This window comes from Ranitomeya imitator, chromosome 3, assembly GCF_032444005.1.
Source record: "Ranitomeya imitator isolate aRanImi1 chromosome 3, aRanImi1.pri, whole genome shotgun sequence".
NCBI classification, from domain to species: domain Eukaryota; kingdom Metazoa; phylum Chordata; class Amphibia; order Anura; family Dendrobatidae; genus Ranitomeya; species Ranitomeya imitator.
This window is the reverse complement of record NC_091284.1, coordinates 731744462-731771384: the sequence shown is the minus strand read 5'-3', so window position 1 is coordinate 731771384 and position 26923 is coordinate 731744462. Positions and strand designations below refer to the sequence as shown.

The 26923-nt window shown below is 44.0% G+C and overlaps 1 protein-coding gene across 2 annotated transcripts in view; it reads left to right on the top strand.

The window, feature by feature from the left end:
* The first annotated feature begins 23797 nt into the window (after nt 1-23797).
* FAIM2 (Fas apoptotic inhibitory molecule 2) overlaps nt 23798-26923 on the top strand; it is a 64243-nt gene continuing 61117 nt past the window's right edge. For both annotated transcript variants that reach the window (XR_011319406.1, XM_069758812.1), the window contains exon 1: nt 23798-23953. Coding sequence is in view for 1 of the 2 variants with exons in the window: in XM_069758812.1 (XP_069614913.1) it covers nt 23834-23953 (120 nt within the window). In the remaining variant the exon portion in view is untranslated. The remainder of the gene's footprint in view (nt 23954-26923) is intronic.

Here is a 26923-nt window from a genome sequence, read left to right as displayed (position 1 = left end):
CCCCCAGGCGCCCGCACCAACCAGTCTCGGTGCGAGCGTTACAGCAACATTGGGAGAGGGGCATCTCTAGGGTCCCGGTAGACCTCCAAGCCTTCGCGTCAAACGGGTGGCGTCCTAGCCATAACATATCTGGGGGACGTTAGAAACTAGTAACATCTGGAACCAAAGAACGAGAGAGAGAAAGAAAGCTGTAGAGAACGAACGAACGAGAGCAGCAGTTGTGAGGACTATTCCGAATGCTCAGCAGGATAGGACTACAACACACAGGCGCTATTGGTAGGCAACGATTTTCATCTGCGAAGGAAACTCTGGATGTGCCCATCGGACCGGCCGGTCTCTGATAGTCCGGTTGAACGTGCTCTGGACTGAGGATATTGAAGCCTTCAGTAAAGAGGTAAAGAGACTGCAACCTTGTGTCCTCGTTATTGCCTGCACCTCACACCATCACCATCTACTTTACTGGGAAGCCCTGGGGACATACTTCACCTGTGGGAAGGTATACCATCCAGCTGCCATTCCATCACCCCAGCGGACCCCACCGCAGCGTCGGTCACCCTGACTGAACACCACAGGTGGCGTCACGAACCCCTGACAGACTGTACTATCACCTTTATTGGACGCCCCTTAGCAGGGTCACGACCGGGTCCAGCCGCCGTGACAACCGCATAACCGAGCAGAAAGGACCGGTACCGAGTGACTTGTGGCCCTGTGTCTGGGGGCGATCCATCTGTGTCACTCGCAATGGAGCACAGCACTTTTTCTGTCAGCGCTCATTTCAGTCATGCTCTCAGTCACCTCTTCTGACAATAATGCAGCTGTAGTTTGGTTCATCAGTCCATCACACTCTAACATCAGTCTCATCATCACCACCTCTGTGGTGGCAAACCTCTTCCCTTACTGGTATTAGCATAGACTCCATCTGTCTCTATGCCGCATCTGAGTTGTTAATCTTCAAATACCCCTTTGGGACTGGCCAATTTTCGTTTTTTGCTCCCTTTCTTTCAAGAAGTATAATTTAGTATTTTTCCATCAATATAGATGTATGAGGACTTGTAGTTTATTACGCCGCTATTATTATAAACATATTATGCACTGAAATATAGGAATAAAAATTCCAAGTGGGGTAAATTTGGGGAAAAAATGCAATTCTGCCATTGTTTTTTAAGTTTTGTTTTTATGGCTTTCGTTATACAGTAAAAATGACCTGTTACATGATACTGAGGTCAGTATTATTACGGCTGTATTAAACTTGTATAGTCTTTTTTTCTCTTAGAGAACAAAAAAATATGCAACTCGAAAAACAAAATGTTTGTTCCTATTTTCTGAAACCCCTAACTTTTTCAATTTATGGTTGATGGACATTTGTGAGTACCTTTTTTTTGCGTGCCGAGCTGATGATTTTGCTAATACCATTTTGGTGTGCATAGATCAGTTTTTATTGAATTTTGTTGAATGTAGTAACTGAAAAAAACATTTCTGGCATGTTCAGGAAGGGGCAGACATACTGTTGATATAGCTGAATCGGGCCCCTGAGCTTGAGTGTGGCCTATGCAGGGTGGCTTAAAATGAGGACAGTCTGACCTGTCCCTTGGAGCCCGAAGCTCCAGGAAACCCAAGGCAAGATTACCCTCATCATTAGTGGCACGCCAGCAAGAGAGCGATCCTACAGTAGATGATGGCAGTAGGAAACCATTCTGAGCTTGATGATCTGCGCTTTTTCAATGACAGACACATGCAAAGCATTTACCGTATATACTCGAATATAAGCCGACCCGAGTATAAGCCGACCCCCCTAATTTTGCCACAAAAAACTGGGAAAACCTATTGACTCGAGTATAAGCCTAGGGTGGAAATGCAGCATTTACCGGTGAATTTCAAAAATAAAAATAGATCATTATTTCCCCATAGCTGTGCCATATAGTGCTCTGCACCGTTCATTATTTCCCCATAGCTGTGCCATATAGTGCTCTGCACCGTTCATTATTGCCCCATAGCTGTGCCATATAGTGCTCTGCACCGTTCATATTTCCCCATAGCTCTGCCATATAGTGCTCTGGACCGTTCATATTTCCCCATAGCTGTGCCATATAGTGCTCTGCACCGTTCATATTGCCCCATATCTGTGCCCTATATGCTCTGCACCGTTCATACTGCCCCATATCTGTGCCCCATATAGTGCTCTGCACCGTTCATACTGCCCCATATCTATGCCCCATACAGTACTCTGCACCGTTCATATTGTCCCATAGTAGCGCCCCATATAGTGCTCTGCACCGTTCATATTGTCCCATAGTAGTGCCCCATATAGTGCTCTGCACCGTTCATATTATCCCATAGTAGTGCCCCATATAGTGCTCTGCACCGTTCATACTGCCCCAGAGATGCTCCACATAAATCTGTGCCGCTGCTGCAATAAAAAAAAAAAAAAAGCCATACTCACCTCTCTTGATTGCAGCTCCCGGCGTCTCGTTCCGGCGTCCGGTCCCGGCGTCTCCACACTGACTGATCAGGCAGAGGGCGCCGCGCACACTATATGCGTCATCGCGCCCTCTGACCTGAACAGTCAGAGCGGAGCGGAGTGACGCCGGGAAGACAGAGCGGCGCCCGGCGGCTGGAACGGGGACAGGTAAATATGACATACTTACCTGGTCCCGACGTCCGGCTCCCTCTGCCTGTCCCACGGTCTTCTGTGCTGCAGCTTCTTTCTCTATCAGCGGTCACCGTTACCGCTGATTAGAGAAATGAATAAGCGGCTCCACCCCTATGGGAGGTGGAGCCGCCTATTCATTTCTCTAATGAGCGGTCCCACGTGACCGCTGAAGAGGGGAAGAGCTGCAGCACAGAAGACCGTGGGACGGCATGGGGAGCGTCAGGATCGCTGGGACTAGGTAAGTATACCTCAGCGCCCTCTCCCCCTCACCCGCCGACCCTGCCACCCACCTTGACTCGAGTATAAGCCGAGAGGGGCACTTTCAGCCCAAAAATTTGGGCTGAAATTCTTGGCTTATACTCGAGTATATACGGTAAGCTTATGATGAATTTGGGGAAGAAATGAAACAAAATAGGCACTTATAATAAATTGGAAAGAGAGACACAATGACTGATTATTTTATATATATATATATATTAAGTGGAAATTATAGTTAATGGGTGGCAGTCGCATTGGCTTATGAATTAATATTTTGAATGGTGCGTAGTTAATTGTATAGTAATAGTGTGCTACATATTTCATTTCAGGGACACAGTGTGAGGGATTTTTTCTTCAGGATGCAAATTGATATGTGACCATCTTATTTTTAGGGCTGCGAAGATCAGTCAGGCAAAAAAAGTCAAAGCTGGAAGATGTTGACATAAAGTATAAATCAGTAGAAACAAAAGAAAATAACTCAGATCAGATAACTCCAGTAAGTCACTGGGTATAAATATTTTTTTCTATAGCTATACTGTACCACTTGTAGTAATACTGTCACAGGTTTACCGCTACAAAGAGGAGTCAGAAGATCACAGCATCTGATTTCTCCTACTCCTGCACTGATTAGAAGCACTTCTCCCTTATATTAAATGGTGCAGGTTTATTTTAGCAGTGCAGGGGTTAATCTGCTCAGTTAAGAGCTCTTGAAAGCTTTCCTGCATTAAGGCTCTCAGATGTTCACTGGTAGCCACTTCCATCTCCTTTACAATCTGGTCCCTGGCTGACACTCATTGCCGGAGTTAGCTTATGCTGCATGGTTTGGAGATGGTAGTTGGCGGTTGTTGTTTGAGAAGGTGTTTGGTCGGGGGGCGTGGCCTGGGTAGCTACTGAGACGGTCGTGCTTTCTTTCAGCTCCCGTCTTCAGACCGAAATTCGGTGTTAAAAACTACACTCTCACAGCAGAAAACATTGGGGATTTGCTTCAAGCAAAGTTTAAAGAAAGGAGGTCACAGTGGTGACCCCTGAAGTGTACTCCAGATCCCCAGGTGGACGCGTATCGAAGCGGCGGCAGAAGAGGGTCTGGTGAGCTCAGGGCCTGACTCGCACCGCGCTATAGCGGCGGCGCTGCCTCACGCTAATTACACCGCAGGCAGCTGAAGCACTCAGCGGATCTCCGGGGGAAGCTGCCAGCACCTGATTGTGAGTGCAGAGAAAACGACTGAGCCTACCTGAGGGTGGCAGCTCCCGGGACTTGGTGACGAGCCGCCCTGCTGGTGAGGATCCGCCTTGGTGTCTGGGAGGAGTGCAGGTCGGCCGAGGAGGACAGAAATCCCCTTCTGTCTAGAGCACTAACCCGGCACAACAGCGACACCTGCTGTCCAAACTGTAATAAGCCACTCCACATACTGATAAAAACAATTACTTCGGTCCGTTAACTCTTTAGGACCTGGTCACTGCTAAGGAGCTCTTCTGCTCTGGAAGGAGCTATAGCCAGAGGAGATAAAAGAACCTGACACTCCCTGACCTGAGAAAAGGTGGTGCCCACACACACTGTGACTCACCTTCAGCCTCATTGGACCGAAATAAACGCTCACACTGCGCCCCTGCATAACGAGCTACAACCCTGAAAAGACTTTACCCACATAAGCCACATTATGGGGCCACGAAAGATGTAATTAAGCTCTAAGGGGACTCTGAGGAGAGTTAGAGGAATTCTACTTCAATCTGCACAGCTTACCCGCAATGGTTAAAACTTCCCATAAACAGACCAGATCCAGCTCTAAATCCAACAGGTCAGGACCTCAACCAGAAATGGATAAATTCCTGAAAAAGCAAAGGCATCCCACAAACACTCCAAAATCCTCCCGTCCGCTCGAGACAGCTCAAGAGGACCATACAGAATCTGAGCTTGAAAGTGAGGGAGAATCAGAAGATTTGGACAAGGGCCCCCAGGTCACTAGGTCTTTCATTAAACGGATCCTAGAAAAAGCGCTGGACCCTCTAGGAAAAGACCTTACAGCTATAAAACATGACCTTAACCATTTAGGTCACAGAATTGAATCTGTTGAATCTACCCAAACGGAGATCATACAGAGTACCAACTCCTCTGTCAACTGTCATAAGCAACAGGAAGATCATATTAACCGAATCTATACTATCCTCGAGGACCACGAGAATAGAGAAAGAAGAAACAACCTGCGGTTAAAAGGTGTCCCGGAGTCAGTGTTGCCAGATGCTCTCTCAACCACAGTAACTGAAATCTTCCGAAACATCATGGTCACCACTGACCCAACAGATCTAGAGATAGTGAGAATCCACAGAGCCTTGAGACCCAAACCAAAACCCGACGAACCTCCTCGAGACGTGCTCTGTCGTTTCTTAGACTTTAGAACCAGAGACCTCATTCTAAAAAGAGCAAGGGAGGCCGATCAGATTGCTCACGATGGGCACTCAATTCAAATTTACCAAGACCTCTCGGCCTCTACATTATACAAACGCCGTTTCCTAAGGCCCCTCACATCAATACTCCAGCAGAAGCGCTACCCCTACCGCTGGCTGTTTCCATTCGGCCTGTCTATCTCGGCCAAAGACAAGAGGCTTCTAATAAGATCCACATCAGATCTCAAAGAGGTCTGCAAAGAACTGGAGATTCATCTCAACCAATTTCCGATTCTGGAGACATCCGGCGAAGCCCACCGCCTGAAGCACCTTCCGCTTCCGCCTCCGTGGCAGTCCTCCCCGACTTCAAGGTCCTCGCGGGCAAAACGAAGATCGTCCAAATCATCATCCCCAAGAGTTGACGCTGAAGGTCCAGGCGACTGAAGTTCCGCGTGGGGTCATGCCCCTCGACTACTCTGATTACTCTGATTCTTATGATATAGCATAATTCCCGCTATCTGAGTTCTTATAACTCTGATGTCCGACCGTTGTGACATATAGTTGTGTAGAAATGTTTTCATTAACACTTACAGATCGTATTGCAATATTTCTTTTCTCTTTTTCTCTTCTTTCGATCTCCAGGTTGTGTTCCTACTGGCTCTCCTCTCCCCCCTTTCCCTTCGAGTAATTCAGCCTAAATGAGCTTACTACAAATAATAACTCTTATTATCTCTTGTCTTTCCTTGCTGGAGTCTCTTCTTTCCCCATCTCTCCCCCTCCCCCTTTCCTTTTCCTTTAAGTCTTTACCTCTCCTACCCCCTTTTACCCATGTTCGTCCCCCTATATTCCCAGGCCCGGTGGAGGACTTCCCTACTCATGTGACTCACCTCCTCTTACAACAGCTATGACGTCAAACCGTAAGTCTTTCCAGGTTATCTCCCACAATACACATGGCTTTAATTCTCCAATTCCCAGGTCGCAAACTCTAAACTTATTTAAAAAATCAGGCTATGACATTTTATTATTACAAGAAACCCACTTTACTTCAGACAAAATTCCATCATTTGAGAAGTGTTTCTTCGATAGATGGTATCACGCTAGCTCCCCCCAAAAAGGCTCTAGAGGTGTTTCCATAGCCCTGGCCAAGGACATCCCCTTCCTTCTCACTGGCAGCTTATACGACCCTGACGGTCGCTACGTATTTCTTAAAGGCCTGGTGGCCGGGAATATGGTGACCCTAGGTAGCTTATATGCCCCAAACAGACACCACTTCACGTGGCTGCGCAAGACCTTGTCCAAGCTCCGTTCTTTCCAGGAGGGTGTAGTTGTCTTGGGTGGAGACCTAAATATAGCACATCAACAAAAAAAAGTTCTATCTCTTTGAAAGATTTAGCTAGACTTAAAACTCTTCTGCACTCCCTTGAACTAATTGATGTATGGAGATATCACCATCCCTCAGATATTGATTTCACCTTTTATTCCCATCCACACAACTCTTACCACCGTCTGGACTACATCCTAGCCTCCAGATCGGTTTTGCCCAACACCCTAAAAGCTGATATAATTCCATCACTTCACTCTGACCACTCTATAGTGCTATTGAACCTAGAATTCCATAAACCTTATACCCACTTCAGAACTTGGCGGCTCAATGAGTCACTACTACAACAAGAAGACATAAAAACTCGTATACGGGATTCACTACAAGAATATTTTGCTATAAACACTGATCCAGAGATAAACCCCACAGTTCTGTGGGAAGCACACAAGGCCACAGTATGAGGAGTATTCATATCAATAGCTTCCTATCTAAACAAACAGAGGAAGCGAGCAATGGAATCATTATACAATGACATAGTCACCTTGGATGCTCTCCACAAAAAAGAGCTAACACAAGAGACGCTCACCCAACTTACAGAAAAACGACAATCTCTCAAGGACCTATTAAATAAGCGATCTTCCAGGCAATATACCTCCTGGAAGAACAGAATCTTTGCCCATGGTGACAAAGCTTCAAAACTCATGATTTCCCTAATTAAAAAACGCCAATCCCGTACCTATATCCATCAAATTAAAACTAAAACCGGCCTAGTTACCCAACAATATAATCAGATTATTGACACTTTCTTATCCTTCTATAAAAACCTATACCAATTACGCCATAACGATTCAACTGAAGATAACATTCAACAGAAACATGCCTCTAGAGCCTTCCTTTCTTCTTTGCACCTCCCCAAATTATCGGATCTCCAACAGGAGAACCTACTCAAACCTTTTAGCTTGCCAGAACTCCAGTCCATCCTGTCGGAGTGTTCCAAGGGGAAGTCCCCCGGGCCTGACGGGTTCACGAAAATATACTACAAAACTTTCGTAAATGAAATAGGGCCACATTTGCTAAACATGTGCAATGCAGTCTTGAGTGGGAAATCATTCCCCCCACAATCTCTAGAAGCTCATATTACTCTCATTCACAAAGAAGGCAAAGACCCTGAATGTTGTGGAAGCTACAGGCCTATCTCCCTTCTAAATGTCGATTTAAAAATCTTTGCAAGTCTTGTAGCCAAAAGGATTAGCGCAATTCTGCCGGATCTTATTTCCTTCAACCAGACAGGCTTTGTAACCGGTAGGGAAGGGAAGGATAATACTAGTAGAATCTTACACCTGATTCAATATGCAAAAATAAATAAAACACCACTGGTATTGATCGGAACAGATGCAGAGAAGGCCTTTGACAGGGTGGACTGGATATATCTATACGAAATGCTTATTAGATTTGGAATACCTGAACAATTAGCCGACGCCATTTTCCAAATGTATTCTTGCCCCTCAGCTCGACTAAAAATTAATAATATGTTATCGGAACCTTTTCAAATACGAAACGGCACGAGGCAGGGATGTCCTTTGTCCCCGCTTCTTTACGTGCTTGCCATGGAACCTCTTATTCAGAGTATCCAACAAGACACAGAGATTAAAGGAATCCAAATAGGTGGTTCCCATCACAAATCTGCAGCATTTGCTGATGACCTCCTTGTATTCCTATCAGAACCTCACAGGGGGATCCCTGCCTTCGTCCGTATATTAGATGCTTATGGAAAAATTTCAAATTTTAAGGTGAATCCATCTAAATCTGAAGCAATTAGCCTAAATATATCTAAATCTGCAATAGATAATCTGAAACGACTCTATCCATTTAATTGGCCACCCAAATACATAACAAATCTAGGCATTAAAATTGGAAGATCTGCAGGCGAGCTTCTTGATCTCAACATTATACCTATGCTAAATAAGGCAACTTCAACAATCCGCACCTGGAGAGCACCCTTTCTACCTTGGATGGGGAGAAAAAACCTATTAAAAAGCATAATACTCCCCAAATTTATTTACCTTTTCCAGATGCTCCCCATTCACATCCCCAACCATTATCTATCTAAAATCAATTCCTTTTTTGTTAACTACATCTGGAACAATAAACGTCCTCGAATAAACACCAGAACACTTACTCTTCCTAGATCTGAGGGTGGAATGGGGGTTCCAGACATTTTTAAATATTACAGAGCTGTTAACTAGAATTGTGGACTGGATTAGAAACCCACCCAATAAACTTTGGCTATCTATTGAAGAACACTTAGCGCCTGCGCCTCTGAGATCTATGGCTCTTCTGCATGACTACATTAAACTACCTCATTTAGTTGCAAACGAAATCACCCTGGCAACGCTTAAATTATGGAGGACAGAATTCCCTAAAGCCACCCCCCCTCTCTCTCCAATTCTGACTCTTCAAGATGTAACTGGCCCCATTCCCCTTAAATTGCCTAAAGTCCCCGATGCTGCTTTGTCTGACTCGGAAGACCGCCCAATCTCAATAGATCAAGTATTCTTAGATGGCTCTTTGATGACTATCTCGGAGTTCCAAGCTTTTAAACCTCACCTCCACGTTTCCTTTCTCCATATTAATAGGATTAGAGATTATTGTACCAAATACAAGATTCAGCTTGCTCTACCCCGCCCGACCTCTCATTTTGAACAACTCTGCGCCCAACACAGACCTCCAAAAAAGGTTTTATCCAAACTATATAATTCTCTGGTCACAGAAAAGGCTGACATTAAGAGAGCTTTTGTTGGACTCTGGGAAAAAGACCTGAATGTTCACTTTACACCAGATCAAATAGCCTCTATATATAGGAGGTCTCACGGCCCTTCCCAATGTGTGAAAATTCAAGAAAATTCTTATAAAATTGTAACTCGGTGGTATCGTACACCAGCTCAACTGCATCAATGGCATCCCTCCGTTTCAGAGGAATGTTGGAGATGCAGGGCAGACTTAGGCACCTATTTTCACATATGGTGGACATGTCCAGTGAATAAGATCTTTTGGCAACTGATTGGTGAAATAATTACAAAAGTTCTGGGCCAAGTCCCTTTGATGAAACCTCAATCTGCTCTTCTTAATTTACCTTTATGGCCAGAGAATCCCTCAGCTTCCAAGATGGCTAATATTATTATAGCAGCTGGCAAATACCTAATTCCTACTAGATGGAAGTCAACCCAAACCCCCTCCAAAAAGCAAGTCCTGGAAAAAATCGATCTATTGTTTCACACGGCTGAAATAGTAGCCAACACACAAGAATCATCATTCTCTTTCCGCAAGACATGGGAACCCTGGATCCAATTTAGATCCAATCCCAACTTCACACTAGAAATATCTGATAGTTGATTTGATAACTAAAACCTCTCACCCTATCTATATCTTGCTTCTGAACATTCTCCGCCGGGTCACCCCCCCCCCTATTATTTCCTACCTATCCACCCCACTCTTACCCCCCTTTTTTTTTCTTCTGTCTAATTTTTGTTTGATATCCTCACCTCTTGAATGTTTTGTTTACTTTATCATTAATCTCACTAGTTGTTCCAGGAAAACTAATCAAATTTTTGATTATTCTGATTCTCTTAACACCTGGACCTATAATTGATGTATTGCTTACTAAAAAGGACTCTACTTCGACACTCTTTTCACAATTGTTTAAAGTCCTTTGTTGACATGATCAAGATTACTGTATTTTCTCTGTTCCTTGTTATTTTTTACTTAATAAAAAGAACGTTGAAAGAAAAAGAGAAGGTGTTTGGTCAATTTATCTGAGACTGTAGCAAGGTTTTGGGTGTGTGCTAATTCCCCTCCTTCTCCTACTTTGGTTTTACCCCATCCTCAACTCCCCAGTGTGTAGCTCTGTTGTTTGTGTGAGTATATTTGAATGATTGGTATTTTCCTTTATCCCTGTTTGTATTACCTTCTTAGTCTAGTTGGTGTATTATGGTACACTACTACTCCCCTCTTCCCAGGGTGGCTGAAGGGTACAAACTGAGGGATTCAGGAGCTATGGCAAGGTACATGGCCCCGGCATCTTCACCATCATAAGTAATTCGGGGAACAGGGCGAGCTAGGGTGTCCCTAGCATTTGGGACAGGGAAGGAGCCCCTGGTCCCTGAACACCCGACAACAGAGTCATGACAGATACTCTTGTTTGTAAAACATCCTCTTTTAACCCCTTCCCGACCTTTGACGCACCGTATGCGTCATGAAAACCTGTGCCAATCCGATCTGTGACGCAGCATATGCATCATGGTCGGATTGCACTCCTGCAGGCCGGATGAAAAGGTTAACTGTAATTTCACCCGGCCTGCAGGGACAGGGGGAGTTGTACTTTAGCCCAGGGGGTGTGGCTTCGCCCCCCTGTGGCTACGATCGCTCTGATTGGCTGTTGAAAGTGACGTTTCACTTTCACTTTCAATCAGAGCGATAGTAATATTTCACCAATGAAAATTGGTGAAATATTACAATCCAGCCATGGCCGATGCTGCAATAGCATCAGCCATGGCTGGAGATCGCAATCTAACCCCCCCCACCACCACCGATCACCTCCCCTCCGGTCCTCCGTCCGGTCATCTAGTGTCCCAAGCTCCCCTCTGTCCTCCTGTCCGCTCCCCCGTCTCTGTCCAATCACCCCCCCTCATAATTACCGACGTGTGTCACTCCCGGTCTACGTCCGCGTGTTCGATGGGCGCCGCCATCTTCCAAAATGGCGGGGGCATGCGCAGTGCGCCCGCCGAATCTGCCAGCCGGCAGATTCATTACAGGTACATTTTGATCGCTGTGATAGGTTCTATCACAGCAATCAAAATAAAAAAATAATAAATAAACCCCCCCTTTATCACCCCCATAGATAGGGACAATAATAAAATAATACTTTTTTTTTTTCTCTTTGCCCCACTAGGGTTAGGGTTAGGGTTAGGTTTAGGGTTAGGGTTGGTTCACACTGCGTCTAAGCAGTACGTTAGATGGACTACGTTACACTGCGGCATAAACGCGGTGTAACGTAGTCCGTTACGGCCGCCATTGACAGCAATGTCGGACGCATCACTAGCGATGCGCCATCATTGAGTGACGGACCCGGAGACGCGGGCTGCAGCCGTCACTGATAGCACAGATAGAGCTAGCAGATGCTCTATCTGCGCTAGCGCGATGCAAACGTCGGCACTTGCGCTAGCAGCAGCCCGTAAGCGTATGTGCTGAACGGGCTGCTGCTAGCGCAGTATGAACCTGGCCTTAGGGTTAGGGTTACGGCTAGAATTAGGGTTAGAACTAGGGTTAGGGTTAGAATTAGGCTACGTGCACGCGGTGCGGATTTGGCTGCGGATCTGCAGCGGATTTGGCTGTGGATCCGCAGCAGATTGGCCGCTGCGGATTCGTAGCACTTTTCCATTAGGTTTACAGTACCATGTAAACCTATGGAAAACCAAATCCGCTGTGCTCATGGTGCGGAAAATACCGTGCGGAAACGCTGTGTTGTATTTTCTGCAGCATTTCAATTCTTTGTACGGATTCCGCAGCGGTTTACACCTGTTTCTCAATAGGAATCCACAGGTGAAATCCGCACAAAAAACACTGGAAATCCGCCGTAAATCCGCAGGTAAAATGCAGTGCCATTTACCTGCGGATTTTTCAAAAATGGTGCGGAAAAATCTCACACGAATCCGCAACGTGGGCACATAGCCTTAGGATTAGGGTTGGAATTAGGGCTAGGGTTGGAAATAGGGTTAAGATTAGGCTGTGGTTAGGGTTATGGTTAGGGTTAGGGGTGTGTTGAGGTTAGGGTTGGGATTAGGGTTAGGATTAGGGTTAGGTTTGGGATTAGGGTTAGGGGTGTGTTGGGGTTAGGGTTGTGGTTAGGGGTGTGTTGGGGTTAGGGTTGTGATTAGGGTTATGGCTACAGTTGGGATTAGGGTTAGGGGTGTGTTGGGGTTAGTGTTGGAGTTAGAATTGAGGGGTTTCCACTGTTACGGCACATCTGGATTCTCCAAACGCAACATGGCACCACCATTGATTCCAGTGAATCTTGCATTCAAAAAGTCAAATGGTGCTCCCTCCCTTCCGAGCCCCGACGTGCACCCAAACAGTGGTTTACCCCCACATATGGGGTACCAGCATACTTAGGACAAACTGGGCAACAATTATTGGGGTCCAATTTCTCCTGTTACCCTTGTGAAAATAAAAAAATTGCTTGCTAAAACATAATTTTTGAGGAAAGAAAAATGATTTTTTATTTTCATGGCTCTGCGTTGTAAACTTCTGCGAAGCACTTGAGGGTTCAAAGTGCTCACCACATTTCTAGATAAGTTCCTTGGGGGTCTAGTTTCCAAAATGTGGTCACTTGTGGGGGGTTTCTACTGTTTAGGCACATCAGGGCTCTGCAAACGCAACATGACGCCCGCAGACCATTCCATCAAAGTCTGCATTTCAAAAGTCACTACTTCCCTTCCGAGCCCCGACGTGTGCCCAAACTGTGGTTCCCCCCCACATATGGGGTATTAGCTTACTCAGGACAAACTGGACAACAACTTTTCGGGTCCAATTTCTCCTGTTACTCTTGTGAAAATAAAAAATTGTGGGCTAAAAAATAATTTTTGAGGAAAGAAAAATGATTTTTTATTTTCATGGCTCTGCATTATAAACTTCTGTGAAGCACTTGAGGGTTCAAAACTGGTCACCGCACATCTAGATTAGTTCCTTTGGGGGTCTAGTTTCCAAAATGGGGTCAAATGTGGGGGAGCTCCAATGCTTAGGCACACAGGGGCTCTCCAAACGCGACATGGTGTCCGCTAACGATTGGAGCTAATTTTTCATTCAAAAGTCAAATGGCGCTCCTTCCCTTCCGAGCCTTGCCGTGTGCACAAACAGTGGTTTGTAACCACATGTGAGGTATCGATGTACTCAGTAGAAATTGCCCAACACATTTTAGGATCCGTTTTATCCTGTTGCCCATGTGAAAATGAAAAAATTTAAGCTAAAATAAATTTTTTGTGAAAAAAAAAAGTACTTTTTCATTTTTACGGATCAATTTGTGAAGCACCTGGGGGTTCAACGTGCTTACTATGCATCTAGATAAGTTCCTTGGGGGGTCTAGTTTCCAAAATGGGGTCACTTGTGGGGGAGCTCCAATGTTTAGGCACACAGGGGCTCTCCAAACGCGACATGATGTCCGCTAAAGATTGGAGCCAATTTTTCATTGAAAAAGTCAAATGGCGCTCCTTCCCTTCCGAGCCCTGTCGTGTGCCCAAACAACTTTTGGTGTCCAGTTTCTCTTTTTACTCATGGGAAAATAAAAAAATTGTTGCTAAAACATCATTTTTGTGACTAAAAAGTTAAATGTTCATTTTTTCCTTCCATGTTGCTTCTGCTGCTGTGAAGTACCTGAAGGGTTAATAAAATTCTTGAATGTGGTTTTGAGTACCTTGAGGGGTGCAGTTTTTAGAATGGTGTCACTTTTGGGTATTTTCAGCCATATAGACCCCTCAAACTGACTTCAAATGTGAGGTGGTCCCTAAAAAAAATGGTTTTGTAAATTTTGCTGTAAAAATGAGAAATCGCTGGTCAAATTTTAACCCTTATAACTTCCTAGCAAAAAAAAATTTGGTTCCAAAATTGTGCTGATGTAAAGTAGACATGTGGTAATGTTATTTATTAACTATTTTGTGTCACATAACTCGTTTAACAGAATAAAAATTCGAAATTTAAAAATTGCAAAATTTTCAAACTTTTAGCCAAATTTCCCTTTTTTTCACAAATAAACGCAAAAAATATCGACCTAAATTTACCACTAACATGAAGCCCAATATGTCACGAAAAAACAATCTCAGAACCGCTAGGATTCGTTGAAGCGTTCCTGAGTTATTACCTCATAAAGGGACACTGGTCAGAATTACAAAAAACGGTCTTTAAGGTCAAAATAGGCTGGGTCATGAAGGGGTTAAGCTTTATTAACATAGCCATGTGAAATATCTATGTTCTGTCAACATTTCTTTAGCACACTGCACATAGACCTATAGATTTTCATTGATCCATTCACTCATTCAAGACAATCACAGACTGAGAATGAGATCCATGAGAACATGTCCTAATCTGATCCGGTTTTGTGAAACAGAATAGGACATTTGAAATGGGTCTGTGTGGTGTCCGAGAAAAATCAGGCAGAACATCGCCACTTCCTACGGATGTGTGATTTGAATCTTATTATGTTTAGCACTGTTCCTTATTATATATTGTAGAGTCTTGTTATATATTGAGCCATCACTTATTACATATTTTACTCTCTTATTATGCCTATCACCATCACTTATTACATATCATCCTCTCTAGTTATTTATAGCACCGTCCCTTATTACATAGTGTCTGTAACGCCGATGGGTTTGTACCTTGCTTCTTTGGTGTTACTCTGCATATCTCTGCTTTAACCCTTGCTCCTCTCCCCCTAACTAGCAGGGATACTGTTGTCTGTTACCTGTATGGATGCTGCTCAGTTCCCTGCTCCGCTATGTAGCTGTACATGTGTTGTGATGCTTTCGCTCCGCTGCATGACCATCCTCATGTGCGGTCCCTAGCTGCCACTGTGGAAGCTGTCCATGGGTTGCAAGGTCCTCTGCAGCTGGTACACGACTTTCCACGTGTGTTCAGGCTTGCAGTCACTGCCAGGCACCCTAAGCCTCAGTTCCTGTGCTGACTGTGCTGTAATGGTTTCTGTTTGTGCTTAGGGTACACGCGGCCACACCTTCCCTGCTTTTATTAGGGTTAGTGTGTGCACCTGAGTTGATTTTCCCAGCCTATTGCTGAGGGGCAGCTACTATATAAACTCTCTCTTTCCTGTTGGGCATTGCCAGAGCATTGCATTGTGTTTCTGAGACTTGCCTTGTGTGTGAGGTATCCAGCTCCCGTTTTGCCTGCAGTCTGTTCTGGGAGAGCTGATACCTGTTCTTCTGCCTGCTCTGGGGGCTGAGTACACAGATCTGTTTCTGTTTTTGTCTTGTTTTTTCCGACTGTTCTGGGGGCAGAATACTCAGATCCGCTTATCCTGGAGGCTTTTTTTTATCCAGTACCTGACCCTGTCTGAACTGTGTCCTCTGTGTTATGTTCCTGAAGTCCTTCTGTGTCTGGAAACCCATAACCAGTGACTGTGAACTACCTGGGTTCATCTTTTAAAGATGGAGTCCGGTGTTTTTTCTGAGCGTTGACTATGCGGTGCTCTGCCTGCTATGCGGTGCTAACTCTGTCCGGCCCCAGTCCAACCCGGCGATGCTTGCACCATCCCACTTGTGTTCCTTCCTAGGCCCGATGCCCTGAGCCTGATGGCCGTAGTTTGGAGCCTGATTACCGCTGCCTGGTGCCCGGAGCCTGACCACCGTTGCCTGATCCTGTGCCATCCATGTCCCAGCTGATGACCTGGGCTGCCACGCCTGGGTCCCAGATGTCTTTCCGGTGTCCCTGATGTCCTGATGTAACCGATGCCCTGGGATGCCACGCTTGTGTCCCAGATGTCTTTCCTGTGTCCCAGATGTCTTTCCTGTGTCCTGATGTCCAGCCTGTGTCCTGATGTCCAGCCTGTGTCCTGATGTCCAGCCTGTGTCCTGATGTGCTGATGTCCTGCCTGTGTCCTGATGTCCAGCCTGTGTTCTTATGTCCTGATGTCCTGTCTGTGTCCAGATGTCCTGATGTCCTGCCTGTGTCCTGATGTTGTGCCTGTTCCACCGGTTTCTTAGGGTCAACCCTGTGAGGACATCTGTCCTGGGTCAGTGTCTGATGTTCTCCTCCTGAGCCTGTGCTACACCTGAGGCCTGAGTGAGAGGCCATCCTAGTAAGCCCATGCCAGATGACCCTGGACTGCATTAACCCGTGATGTCCCCTGCCATTGTCTGAAGTCTGTCCTGGGTCAGTGTCTGATGTTCTCCTGCTGTGCCTGTGCTACGCCTGAGGCCTTAGAGAGAGGCCGTCCTAGTGAGCCCGTGCCAAATGATCCTGGACTGCATCAACCCGTGATGACCCATGCCATCATCTGAAGTCAGTCCGAGGTCAGTGTCTGATGTTCTCCTGCTGAGCCAGTGCTACGCCTGAGGCCTGAGAGAGAGGCCATCCTAGTATGCCCGTGCCAGATAACCCTGGACTGCATCAACCCATGATGACCTCTGCCATCGTCTGAAGTCTGTCCGAGGTCGGTGTTTGATGTTCTCCTGCTGAGTCTGTGCTATGCCTGAGGCCTGAGAGAGAGGCCATCCTAGTATACCCATGCCAGATAACCCTGGACTGCATCAACCCGTGATGTCCTCCTGCCTTCACCTGTTTCCTTGAGACGAGTACCTTCTCTTGATGTTCGGAATCGAGATCCTGGCTTAGTTATGTTCTGTGTATGTACTGTAATTTCGTTTGAGTAAACTTTATTTTTCTTCATACCTGAAGTAGTGCGATGTTATTAAGTTCTGCAAATCTTCATCTTACACACTAGCTCCTCTGCCACAAACCCTGCTCGCTGCCCTTGCCTAGTATGGGTAGGTCCAGGTTCCCTTCTGTGGTCCAGTGGGTCCACATTCCGTTCCCACCTGGGACGCTCCCCACGTCGTCGAGGTCTGGTGACATGGAGGCATCAGCTGGGCCCCGTTTGCGGTCGCAGCCACTACAGTGTCCTTTCTTGTTATGCATAATGCAGCGCCCCAGAGTCCTGGTTCATTGCAGTAATGTTGTTCTTCCACCAGGGGGAGTGATGTTACGTCTGAACGCAATGAAGGAGATCTGCTGTCCAGGTATCACAGCCACACACACACTTCACACGCCAGTCCACCAGGGGGAGCTAAGGGTTCTATCTATTAGGCCACTCCTCACATAGGGTAAAACTGGAGGGTTGGTTAGGAAGTTAGTGAGTATCAGAAGGAGGAGAGGAGAAGGGAGTTCCTGGCTGGGGACCGACGAGGAAAGGTCTCCCGGTCGAGCTGGCTGGGGTGATCCCTGGTCAGATCCAGAGTGAAGTCTGAGGAGTGTATCCAAAAAAAGGGGGAGTACCAACCAAATATAAAATGAAAAATGTTTTATTGATAGCAATTAAAAATACATACAATACAAGGAAAAAATGGGGACAAGGCAGAGTAGCCCCAAAGCAATCCGTACATAGGTTAAATAACCAAGTACATGTACATGAAGGAAATCAAATCCAATAAGAAATAAATACTCATGCATCAGCAGGCTCAGGATTGGTAATACAAACACAATGTTACGAGGTAGTCTATGTATATGTATATACGTGCAAGTGTTGATACAGCTCCAAAAAATGTAAGGGTAGATAGTCCCGTTGTAGTAAGGGGCATAAAAGGTTAATGGGGTGTGCTAAAAAGTAGCTGCGTCAAAGAGCTCCGCAGACTAATGGATATTCCACTAGAAGCTGACATGTGGTTGGTAACCTTTGACGTGGAGTCATTATATACGTCTATCCGCCACAATGATGGGATTGAAGCAGTCAGAAGCTTTCTTCATATGTCCAGTAATGACAATGACCTAATTGAATTTTTGCTGACACTACTGGAATACGCTCTTACCCATAATTTCTTCATGTTTAAAGAGGTCCTCTACCTCCAATTGCAGGGGACTGCTATGGGGGCTGCATTTGCGCCCTCATATGCAAACCTATTCATGAGGTCATGGGAGCGTACGATTTTTCTAACCAATGGTATCCCCTTGATTGAGAAAGTATGTACGTGGGTACGGTTTATAGATGACATTTTTGTCATCTGGCAAGGCTCTGAAGAGGACTTGGTTTCTTTCATTCAACTGTTGAATGACAACACATTGAACATAAAGCTGACCTGTAAGTACAATCAATCATGTATCGATTTCCTGGATACCAAAATCTTTAAAGGTGAAGATGGGTTTCTGCACACTAAAGTATTCAGGAAGGACACTTCCGTTAACTCAGTGTTACACGCCACCTCATCATATCCTAGACCATTAAAAGACAGTATTCCATATGGGCAGTTCTTGAGGAGCAGGAGAATTTGCTCCACCGAGTCTTCATTTCAAACCCAGTCCTCTGAATTGGCCCAACGATTTTCACAGAGGGGATACTCGAATCGGGTTATCCATCGGGGTTGGGTGAAAGCCAGCAACAAATCAAGGTGTGATTTGTTGAAACAGAAACCAAGAAATCTCTCAAATATACCATCTACAGTGAGATTTATTTCAAATTACAACGAGAAATGGAAACCTATGAGAGAAGCCCTCTCTAAATTCTGGCCTATCATTGGGAATGATCCTCTCTTAGCGAAAAGTGTCTCTGCAACACCCACGATCACATACAGGAGATCACAAAATCTCAAGGATATACTGGTTCATAGCCAGTATAAGGGTACTACTGCCCGTGGTATTTTCAATTCCAAAGGACCTAGCTGGGGTTTCTTCCCCTGTAAGGCTACGTTCACACTAGCGTTCGGCTAGTGTGCGTCGCGCTAGCGTCGGGCGACGCAGCGGCGACGCACGCGTCATGCGCCCCTATGTTTAACATGGGGGACGCATGCGTTTTTGTTTGTTGCGTTTTCCGACACGTGCGTCTTTTTTGACGCTAGCGTCGGACCAAGAAAACGCAACAAGTTGCATTTTTCTTGCGTCCGATTTTCGTCAAAAAACGACGCACGCGTCGAAAAACGCAGCGTTTTGCGTGTGTTTGCATGCGTTTTTCGGTGCGTTGTGCGTCGCGTCGCCGACGCAGCGGCGCACAATGCTAGTGTGAACGTAGACTAAAAAGTGCCTGGCCTGTAACAATATGGACAAGGCCCAAGAATTTAAGGACACACAGGGTAAGGTCTTCTACATCACCCACAACATCACATGTGGCACGGACTGGGTGATATTTTATGCCACATGTCCGTGCCACCTTATATATATATTATACGAAATAAACCTTGGCACTCAACTTAATGCTCAGGTGAACTTTAATGTAGTACTTAAACGTTTCGGTCCACAATACATAGGACCTTCATCAGTAACGTACTAGTGGGTGAATGAAGGGCTGGAATAAACTAATCCCAGGACTGGGGCACAAGCGGCGCCTGAAGTAACCCTGAATAAAGCGCGCAAAGGCTGCGGGAAGATAACAGAAGGTGCCCAGTATAGACGCGGTATCCGCCGCTCGTCTCCGGATACCGCGTCTATACTGGGCACCTTCTGTTATCTTCCCGCAGCCTTTGCGCGCTTTATTCAGGGTTACTTCAGGCGCCGCTTGTGCCCCAGTCCTGGGATTAGTTTATTCCAGCCCTTCATTCACCCACTAGTACGTTACTGATGAAGGTCCTATGTATTGTGGACCGAAACGTTTAAGTACTACATTAAAGTTCACCTGAGCATTAAGTTGAGTGCCAAGGTTTATTTCGTATTCTACCTAGGTGTGGGAACCTACCTTGTTGCACCATTCCTAATAGTGCACGCGCTACTTCTATTTACCTTATATATATAGGCATGACCTCCAGACCATTGAAAATACGGACACGGGAACATGACCGTGACATAACCAATGCCCGTGAGGTGACTGATTTGGCGTTTCTGAAGCCAATACCACGACATTTCAAAGCAGCCCATAATTGTGATCCAAGTGTATTACGGGTAATTGGCATTGACAGAATACTGAAGGATTCAAGAGGTGGCAATGTTAAAACCAGACTGGCTCAGCTTGAAACCAGATGGATTTCAAGGATAGGTTCACTACAACCTAGAGGCCTAAATGAAGTTATGAGCTTCGCTCCCTTTCTCTAAATAATATAATTCGTTTTGAGAAATTGTTCACAGTGTTTTTTCAGTTTTAATTTATTCATTTTAACCTCTTACACAGATACTTGTGCTTTATAATATCTTTTGTGCACGGGTATTTGTTATCTTTTTTATTTCTATAATCTTTGTCTATTTACATCTTATATGTGTGATTTTAATACTGTATGTTGTTTTTTCTTTTTTATAGTAATTTATGTTACATACACGAATGAGGTATGACCAAGTTGCTGCTACTTACCTTAGTCACCTTTTTATGTGATGTCACCGGTCCAGGCTTCACCGTACGCACCCTGATGGACTTCGTCATCTTCATCTACAACAGATCAACGTTGTTGTTTATTTATTATTTTTTTATTTATGTTTTTGCATTATCTTTATTTATATGCACACTGTTATTTTGCTAATTGCTGCCTTCAGCATTATTCTTACTTACACCTGGCCCTTATCGGGCTTATATCCCTTTTGTTTGTCCATATTTGTCACATATTGGTACCCTTATCTGCATTTACTTCCTTCTATTGCAGTAACTTCCCCTTACACCTCATTAGGCTTATACCCTCCTTTGTTTAAGTTTTCCCATACTTATCACACACTGGTTTCCTTATTTTGCCTTCACTCTACCTTTTGTTATCACCACTTGTTCACACTCCAGCAACATACTATATCCATATGGTCTACGCTCTGCATACATTCAGTATTGTCTCCTTATACCCTCACTTAGTTCCCTCTCGGTGCTTCCCTGCTGCAGCGTAGTGCGCTTGCGCCCGTCGGCCGTTCTGGGTTGCCGTGGTAACGTGTCCCTCAGCGTCATCCTGCTCCCCACCTCTCTGACGCGTCGGAGTGGGGCGGGACTTGGTGACGTGGGACGCCGGATCTGCCGCTTCCTGGTTTGTGTCCGATGGACGCCAGCGCCGAATTTATCGCCGCACATATAAGGTTTGCACTGTGCCCTCCACACTACCACAACCCCCAGGAAGAAGCTACGTTGCGAAACGCGCGTCGGGGTTTTCCTCCCTACAGCAATCCTCCCCCTAGCAGGTATTTATATGATGTTTTACACTATATCTACAGCTCCTCCTTTTGCCCTATACTAGTGCGGTTTAGACCTCGTATTTGTATATGCACTGGCATTTTTTGTATACCCAGTACTGCATCGCTATTTAGCCGCATTGCACTGTTCTTTTATTAGCTTCTAATTCTTTGGTGTAACCTATAGCCTCTATATTAGTGTGGCTAATGTTCTATCTCGGTATATGCATTTGCGTTTTACTTATATTGAGTACTGGATTATTAGTTTAGCCATCCTGAACCGTCACCTCATTTGCTCTTATTTTTCTGTAGTCCCCTTTTGCTCTATATCATTGTGGCTAGACTTTACTCTTGTATATGCACTGGCACCTTGCCTACATAGAAAACTGTATTGCTAGTTTAGCTGCATTGCACTGTCACTCTATTAGCTCTTTGACGTAGCTACTTTTTAGCACACCCCATTAACCTTTTATGCCCCTTACTTACAACGGGACTATCTACCCTTACATTTTTTGGAGCTGTATCAACACTTGCACGTATATACATATACATAGACTACCTCGTAACATTGTGTTTGTATTTATTACCAATCCTGAGCCTGCTGATGCATGAGTATTTATTTATTATTGGATTTGATTTCCTTCATGTACATGTACTTGGTTATTTAACCTATATACGGATTGCTTTGGGGCTACTTTGCCTTGTCCCCATTTTTTCCTTGTATTGTATGTATTTTTAATTTCTATCAATAAAACATTTTTCATTTTATATTTGGATGGTACTCCCCCTTTTTTTGGATACATGAAAATATTTTTCTGGCGGTACCCCACATGTATTTATTGGTCTATGTTTTTTGGGTAAATTGAAGTCTGAGGAGGAAGGAAAGGACACGGAGCTGCGCCTGCAACCCATGCGGCAGCATCCTAAGAAAGGACAAGAAAGGAATTGTGCTGTAGTGAGTGAGAAAAGAAGTCATAGCAACAGGAGTGAAACATCAGTGGGAGACCAGCTAGAAGCAGGCTGCTTCCATCTGAAGCGCAGATCCAGTGGCCAGAATACCGAGGGAGTAAAGAGCCGTTACTTCAGAGACTGGCAGGGCAGTTAATTCCAAGTTGGCTGTCCGACCTTTATACCCAAGAAGACACAGTGGCAACTTGTGGGGGTCGGGGCGTCTCTAGGGTCCCTATAAATAAGCCTCAGGCCATCAGTCATACGGGTTTTGTCCTATCCGTACCATCTGGGGGACAGAGAGAGAAGTAACAACAGTGAGGACCTTATGGTAGCTTATGTAAGTAGGGACCTACTACGTTATTGTGCGCAAGGGGAAGGCTCTTGAATTCCTTCTGGACAAGGGTACTCTGGATTTGCCTTCAGACCGGCCAGACTCTGCCTACCCTGTGGTCCCTACTCTGGACTGTGGATGCCGAACTTTCAGTAAAAGGTAAAGAGACTGCAACCCTGTGTCCTCGTTATTCACTGCGCCTTGCACCATCCACCACCATCTACACTCTGGGAAGCCCTGGGGACATACTTCACCTGTGGGAAGGTATACCATCTAGCTGCCATAACATCACCCCAGCGGACATCTAAGCAGCGTCGGTCACCCTGACCGAACACCACAGGTGGCGTCACGAACACTATCCCATATATAAACTCTTTTAATTGGACGCCCCTCAAAGGGCCACGGACCGGGTCAGGCCACCGTGACATCCCATTCCCCGAACCGAGGGACCCGGTACCGAGTACCCCATTGCCCTTACCCTGGGGCCATCCATATAATGCTGTCTCATTATTACCTAGTGCCATAGCCTGTCTGCTTGAGCTGTTAGCATACCTTGAATGAAGGCTAGAGGGGTCCAACTACTGTAAATTACCGCACCACAAACTACAACTCCAGGAGTAGAACCGCTGTAATGTTCCCCTATGAAGACTTTTCATAGCGCTGCCCATGTGTTCTTGTCAGATTTGAAGACTGGTGTGCAGTGCTCCATTTTGTATTGCAAGAGAAATATGGTGTCACATACCGGTGTCTACATGACCTGACATTGGCCTACTAGCCAGACATCCAGCTACATGTTCTAGTGACCTTATGGCGCTACCCTCAAAGGCTGTCATGGTACAGACTAAGATCATAAACATTAATGTAATGGCGACATACGAGTACGCGTCGTCATAGATTGAATTCTCAGCAAGTTTTAATACTCTCCTACATTGTCAGCTTTGCATCTCATTGTATGTATTGTATTTTAGTCTCATTTCCACCCTTCTGATACATCAGTCATATTCTGCTCTAGAAGTTGCTGGTGTTTTGTAGAAACATGTGATTTCTAATCCCCCCCCAAAAAACAAACACAGATCCACTGCTCCCCCTCCTGGATTGTGGAGGAATGGTTCAGTCCTGCGGGCTGCTGGATGCTGCTGGATGTAACGCATCATTGCTGCTGTCCACAGCGGAGCGTCCGGTCCACGGAGAGACCCCGGAGCGCAGCACCATGACCCAGGGAAAGGTAATGGCCGCTTATACCAGGACCCCTGTATACCGCGCCCGCATACCGTCTCCGGCAGCATCCTATACACAGCGCGCGGTACATAGAGACAGCCGCCAAACCAGCGAGGTATCCTGCAGCCGCTTATACCCAGAGGCTGGAGAAATGGAGGGAACTGAGCCGGACACATGAATTATGCACCATGTACTAGTCACTTCTAGAAAGGGGAAACTGCGTCACACGACGGCCCGAGGGGAGAAATGCAAGGGTTAACCCCGCTGTGCCAATGTCACCCCTCATATAGCATTTATATGTCAGTAAGGAAGAGTCTGTATGTAGAGCTATCTGTAGAGAAATTAATAAAAGATTACATTATATCTATCATCTATATCTATCTGTTATATATCATCTATCCTATCTATCTATTATCTATCTATCTATTATCTATCTATCTATCTATCTATCTATCTATCTATCTATCTATTATCTATCTATTATCTATCTATCTATCTATCCATCCATCCATCCAGCTATCATCTATTATCTATCTATCTATCTATCTATCTATCTATCTATCTATCTATCATCTATCTATCTATCTATCTATCTATCTATCTTTATAGATCTATCTATCTATCTATTATCTATCTATCTATCTATCTATCTATCTATCTATCTATCTATCTTTATAGATCTATCTATCTTTATAGATCTATCTATCTATCTATCTATCTATCTATCTATCATCTATCTATCTATCTATCTATCTATCTATCTATCTATTATCTATCTATTATCTATCTATCTATCTATCCATCCATCCATCCAGCTATCATCTATTATCTATCTATCTATCTATCTATCTATCTATCTATCTATCTATCATCTATCTATCTATCTATCTATCTATCTATCTTTATAGATCTATCTATCTATCTATTATCTATCTATCTATCTATCTATCTATCTATCTATCTATCTATCTATCTATCTTTATAGATCTATCTATCTTTATAGATCTATCTATCTATCTATCTATCTATCTATCTATCTATCTATCTATCTATCTATCTGTCTATCTTTATAGATCTATCTATCTATCTATCTATCTATCTATCTATCTATCTATCTATCTATCTATCTCCTATCTATCTATCTATCTATCTATCTGTCTATCATCTATCTATCTATCTATCTATCTTTATAGATCTATCTATCTATCTATCTATCTATCTTTCTATCTATCTATCTATCTATCTATCTATCATCTATCTATCTATTATCATCTCTATCTATCTATCTATCTATCTATCTATCTATCTATCTATCTTTATAGATCTATCTATCTATCATCTATCTATCTATCTATCTATCTATCTATCTATCTATCTATCTTTATAGATCTATCTATCTTTATAGATCTATCTATCTATCTATCATCTATCTATCTATCTATCTATCTATCATCTATCTATCTATCTATCTATCTATCTATCTATCTATCTATCTTTATAGATCTATCTATCTATCTATCTATCTATCTATCTATCTATCTATCTATCTATCTATCTATCTATCTATCTCCTATCTATCTATCTATCTATCTATCTGTCTATCATCTATCTATCTATCTATCTATCTATCTATCTATCTATCTATCTATCTTTATAGATCTATCTATCTATCTATCTATCTATCTATCTATCTATCTATCTATCTATCATCTATCTATCTATCTATTATCATCTATATCTATCTATCTATCTATCTATCATCTATCTATCTATCTATCTATCTTTATAGATCTATCTATCTTTATAGATCTATCTATCTATCATCTATCTATCTATCTATCTATCTATCTTTATAGATCTATCTATCTATCTATCTATCTATCTATCTATCTATCTTTATAGATCTATCTATCTATCTATCTATCTATCTATCTATCTATCTATCATCTATCTATCTATCTATCTATTATCATCTATATCTATCTATCTATCTATCTATCTATCTATCTATCTATCTATCTATCTATCTATCTATTATCATCTATATCTATCTATCTATCCATCCATCCATCCATCTATCATCTATTATCTATCTTTCTATCTGTCTTTCTAGCATCTTTTTATCCACTGGCATGAGTTCTTAAAATATATTTCGTATTACCGTGCACAATAAAACAAAAAATGAAAAAAGTGTCAAAATGGACAGTTTCTACAATGACCCATTTTATTCAGAGTGTAATAATATCTATTTTGGGATCCACACAACAAAAATGGGTCTTATCTAAAAATAGGTTATGGATCACTAAGATAAAGCAATGGGGTACGTACGGGTGTAGGATTTCTAGGCTAATACGGTAATTTATCTAAATTGAAGACCACTTAATCCTCCTTCACAAGTTCATATAAAACACAGACGTAAAAAACGGTACCGTTGTCATTAGTGTGTCATCAGTGTGTCCGTTGTTACCATCAGTGTGTTATCAGTGTGTCTGTTTTTACCATCAATGTGTCATCCGCGTGTCCGTTTTACCATCAGTGTGTTATCAGTGTGTCTGTTGTTACCATCAGTGTGACCATTTTTACCATCAGTGTGTCATCTGCGTGTCCGTTGTTACCATCAGTGTGTCATCTGCGTGTCCGTTGTTACCATCAGTGTGTCCATTTTTACCATGAGTGTGTCATCCGTGAGTCCATTTTTACCATCAGTGTGTCATCCGTGAGTCCATTTTTACCATCAGTGTGTCATCCGTGAGTCCATTTTTACCATCAGTGTGTCATCCGCGTGTCCGTTGTTACCATCAGTGTGTCATCCGTGTGACCATTTTTACCATCAGTGTGTTATTAATGTGTCCGTTTTTACCATGAGTGTGTCATCCGCGTGTCCTTTTTTACCATCAGTGTGTCATCCGCGCGTCCGTTTTTACCATCAGTGTGTCATCCGCGTGTCCGTTTTTACCATCAGTGTGTCATCAGCGTG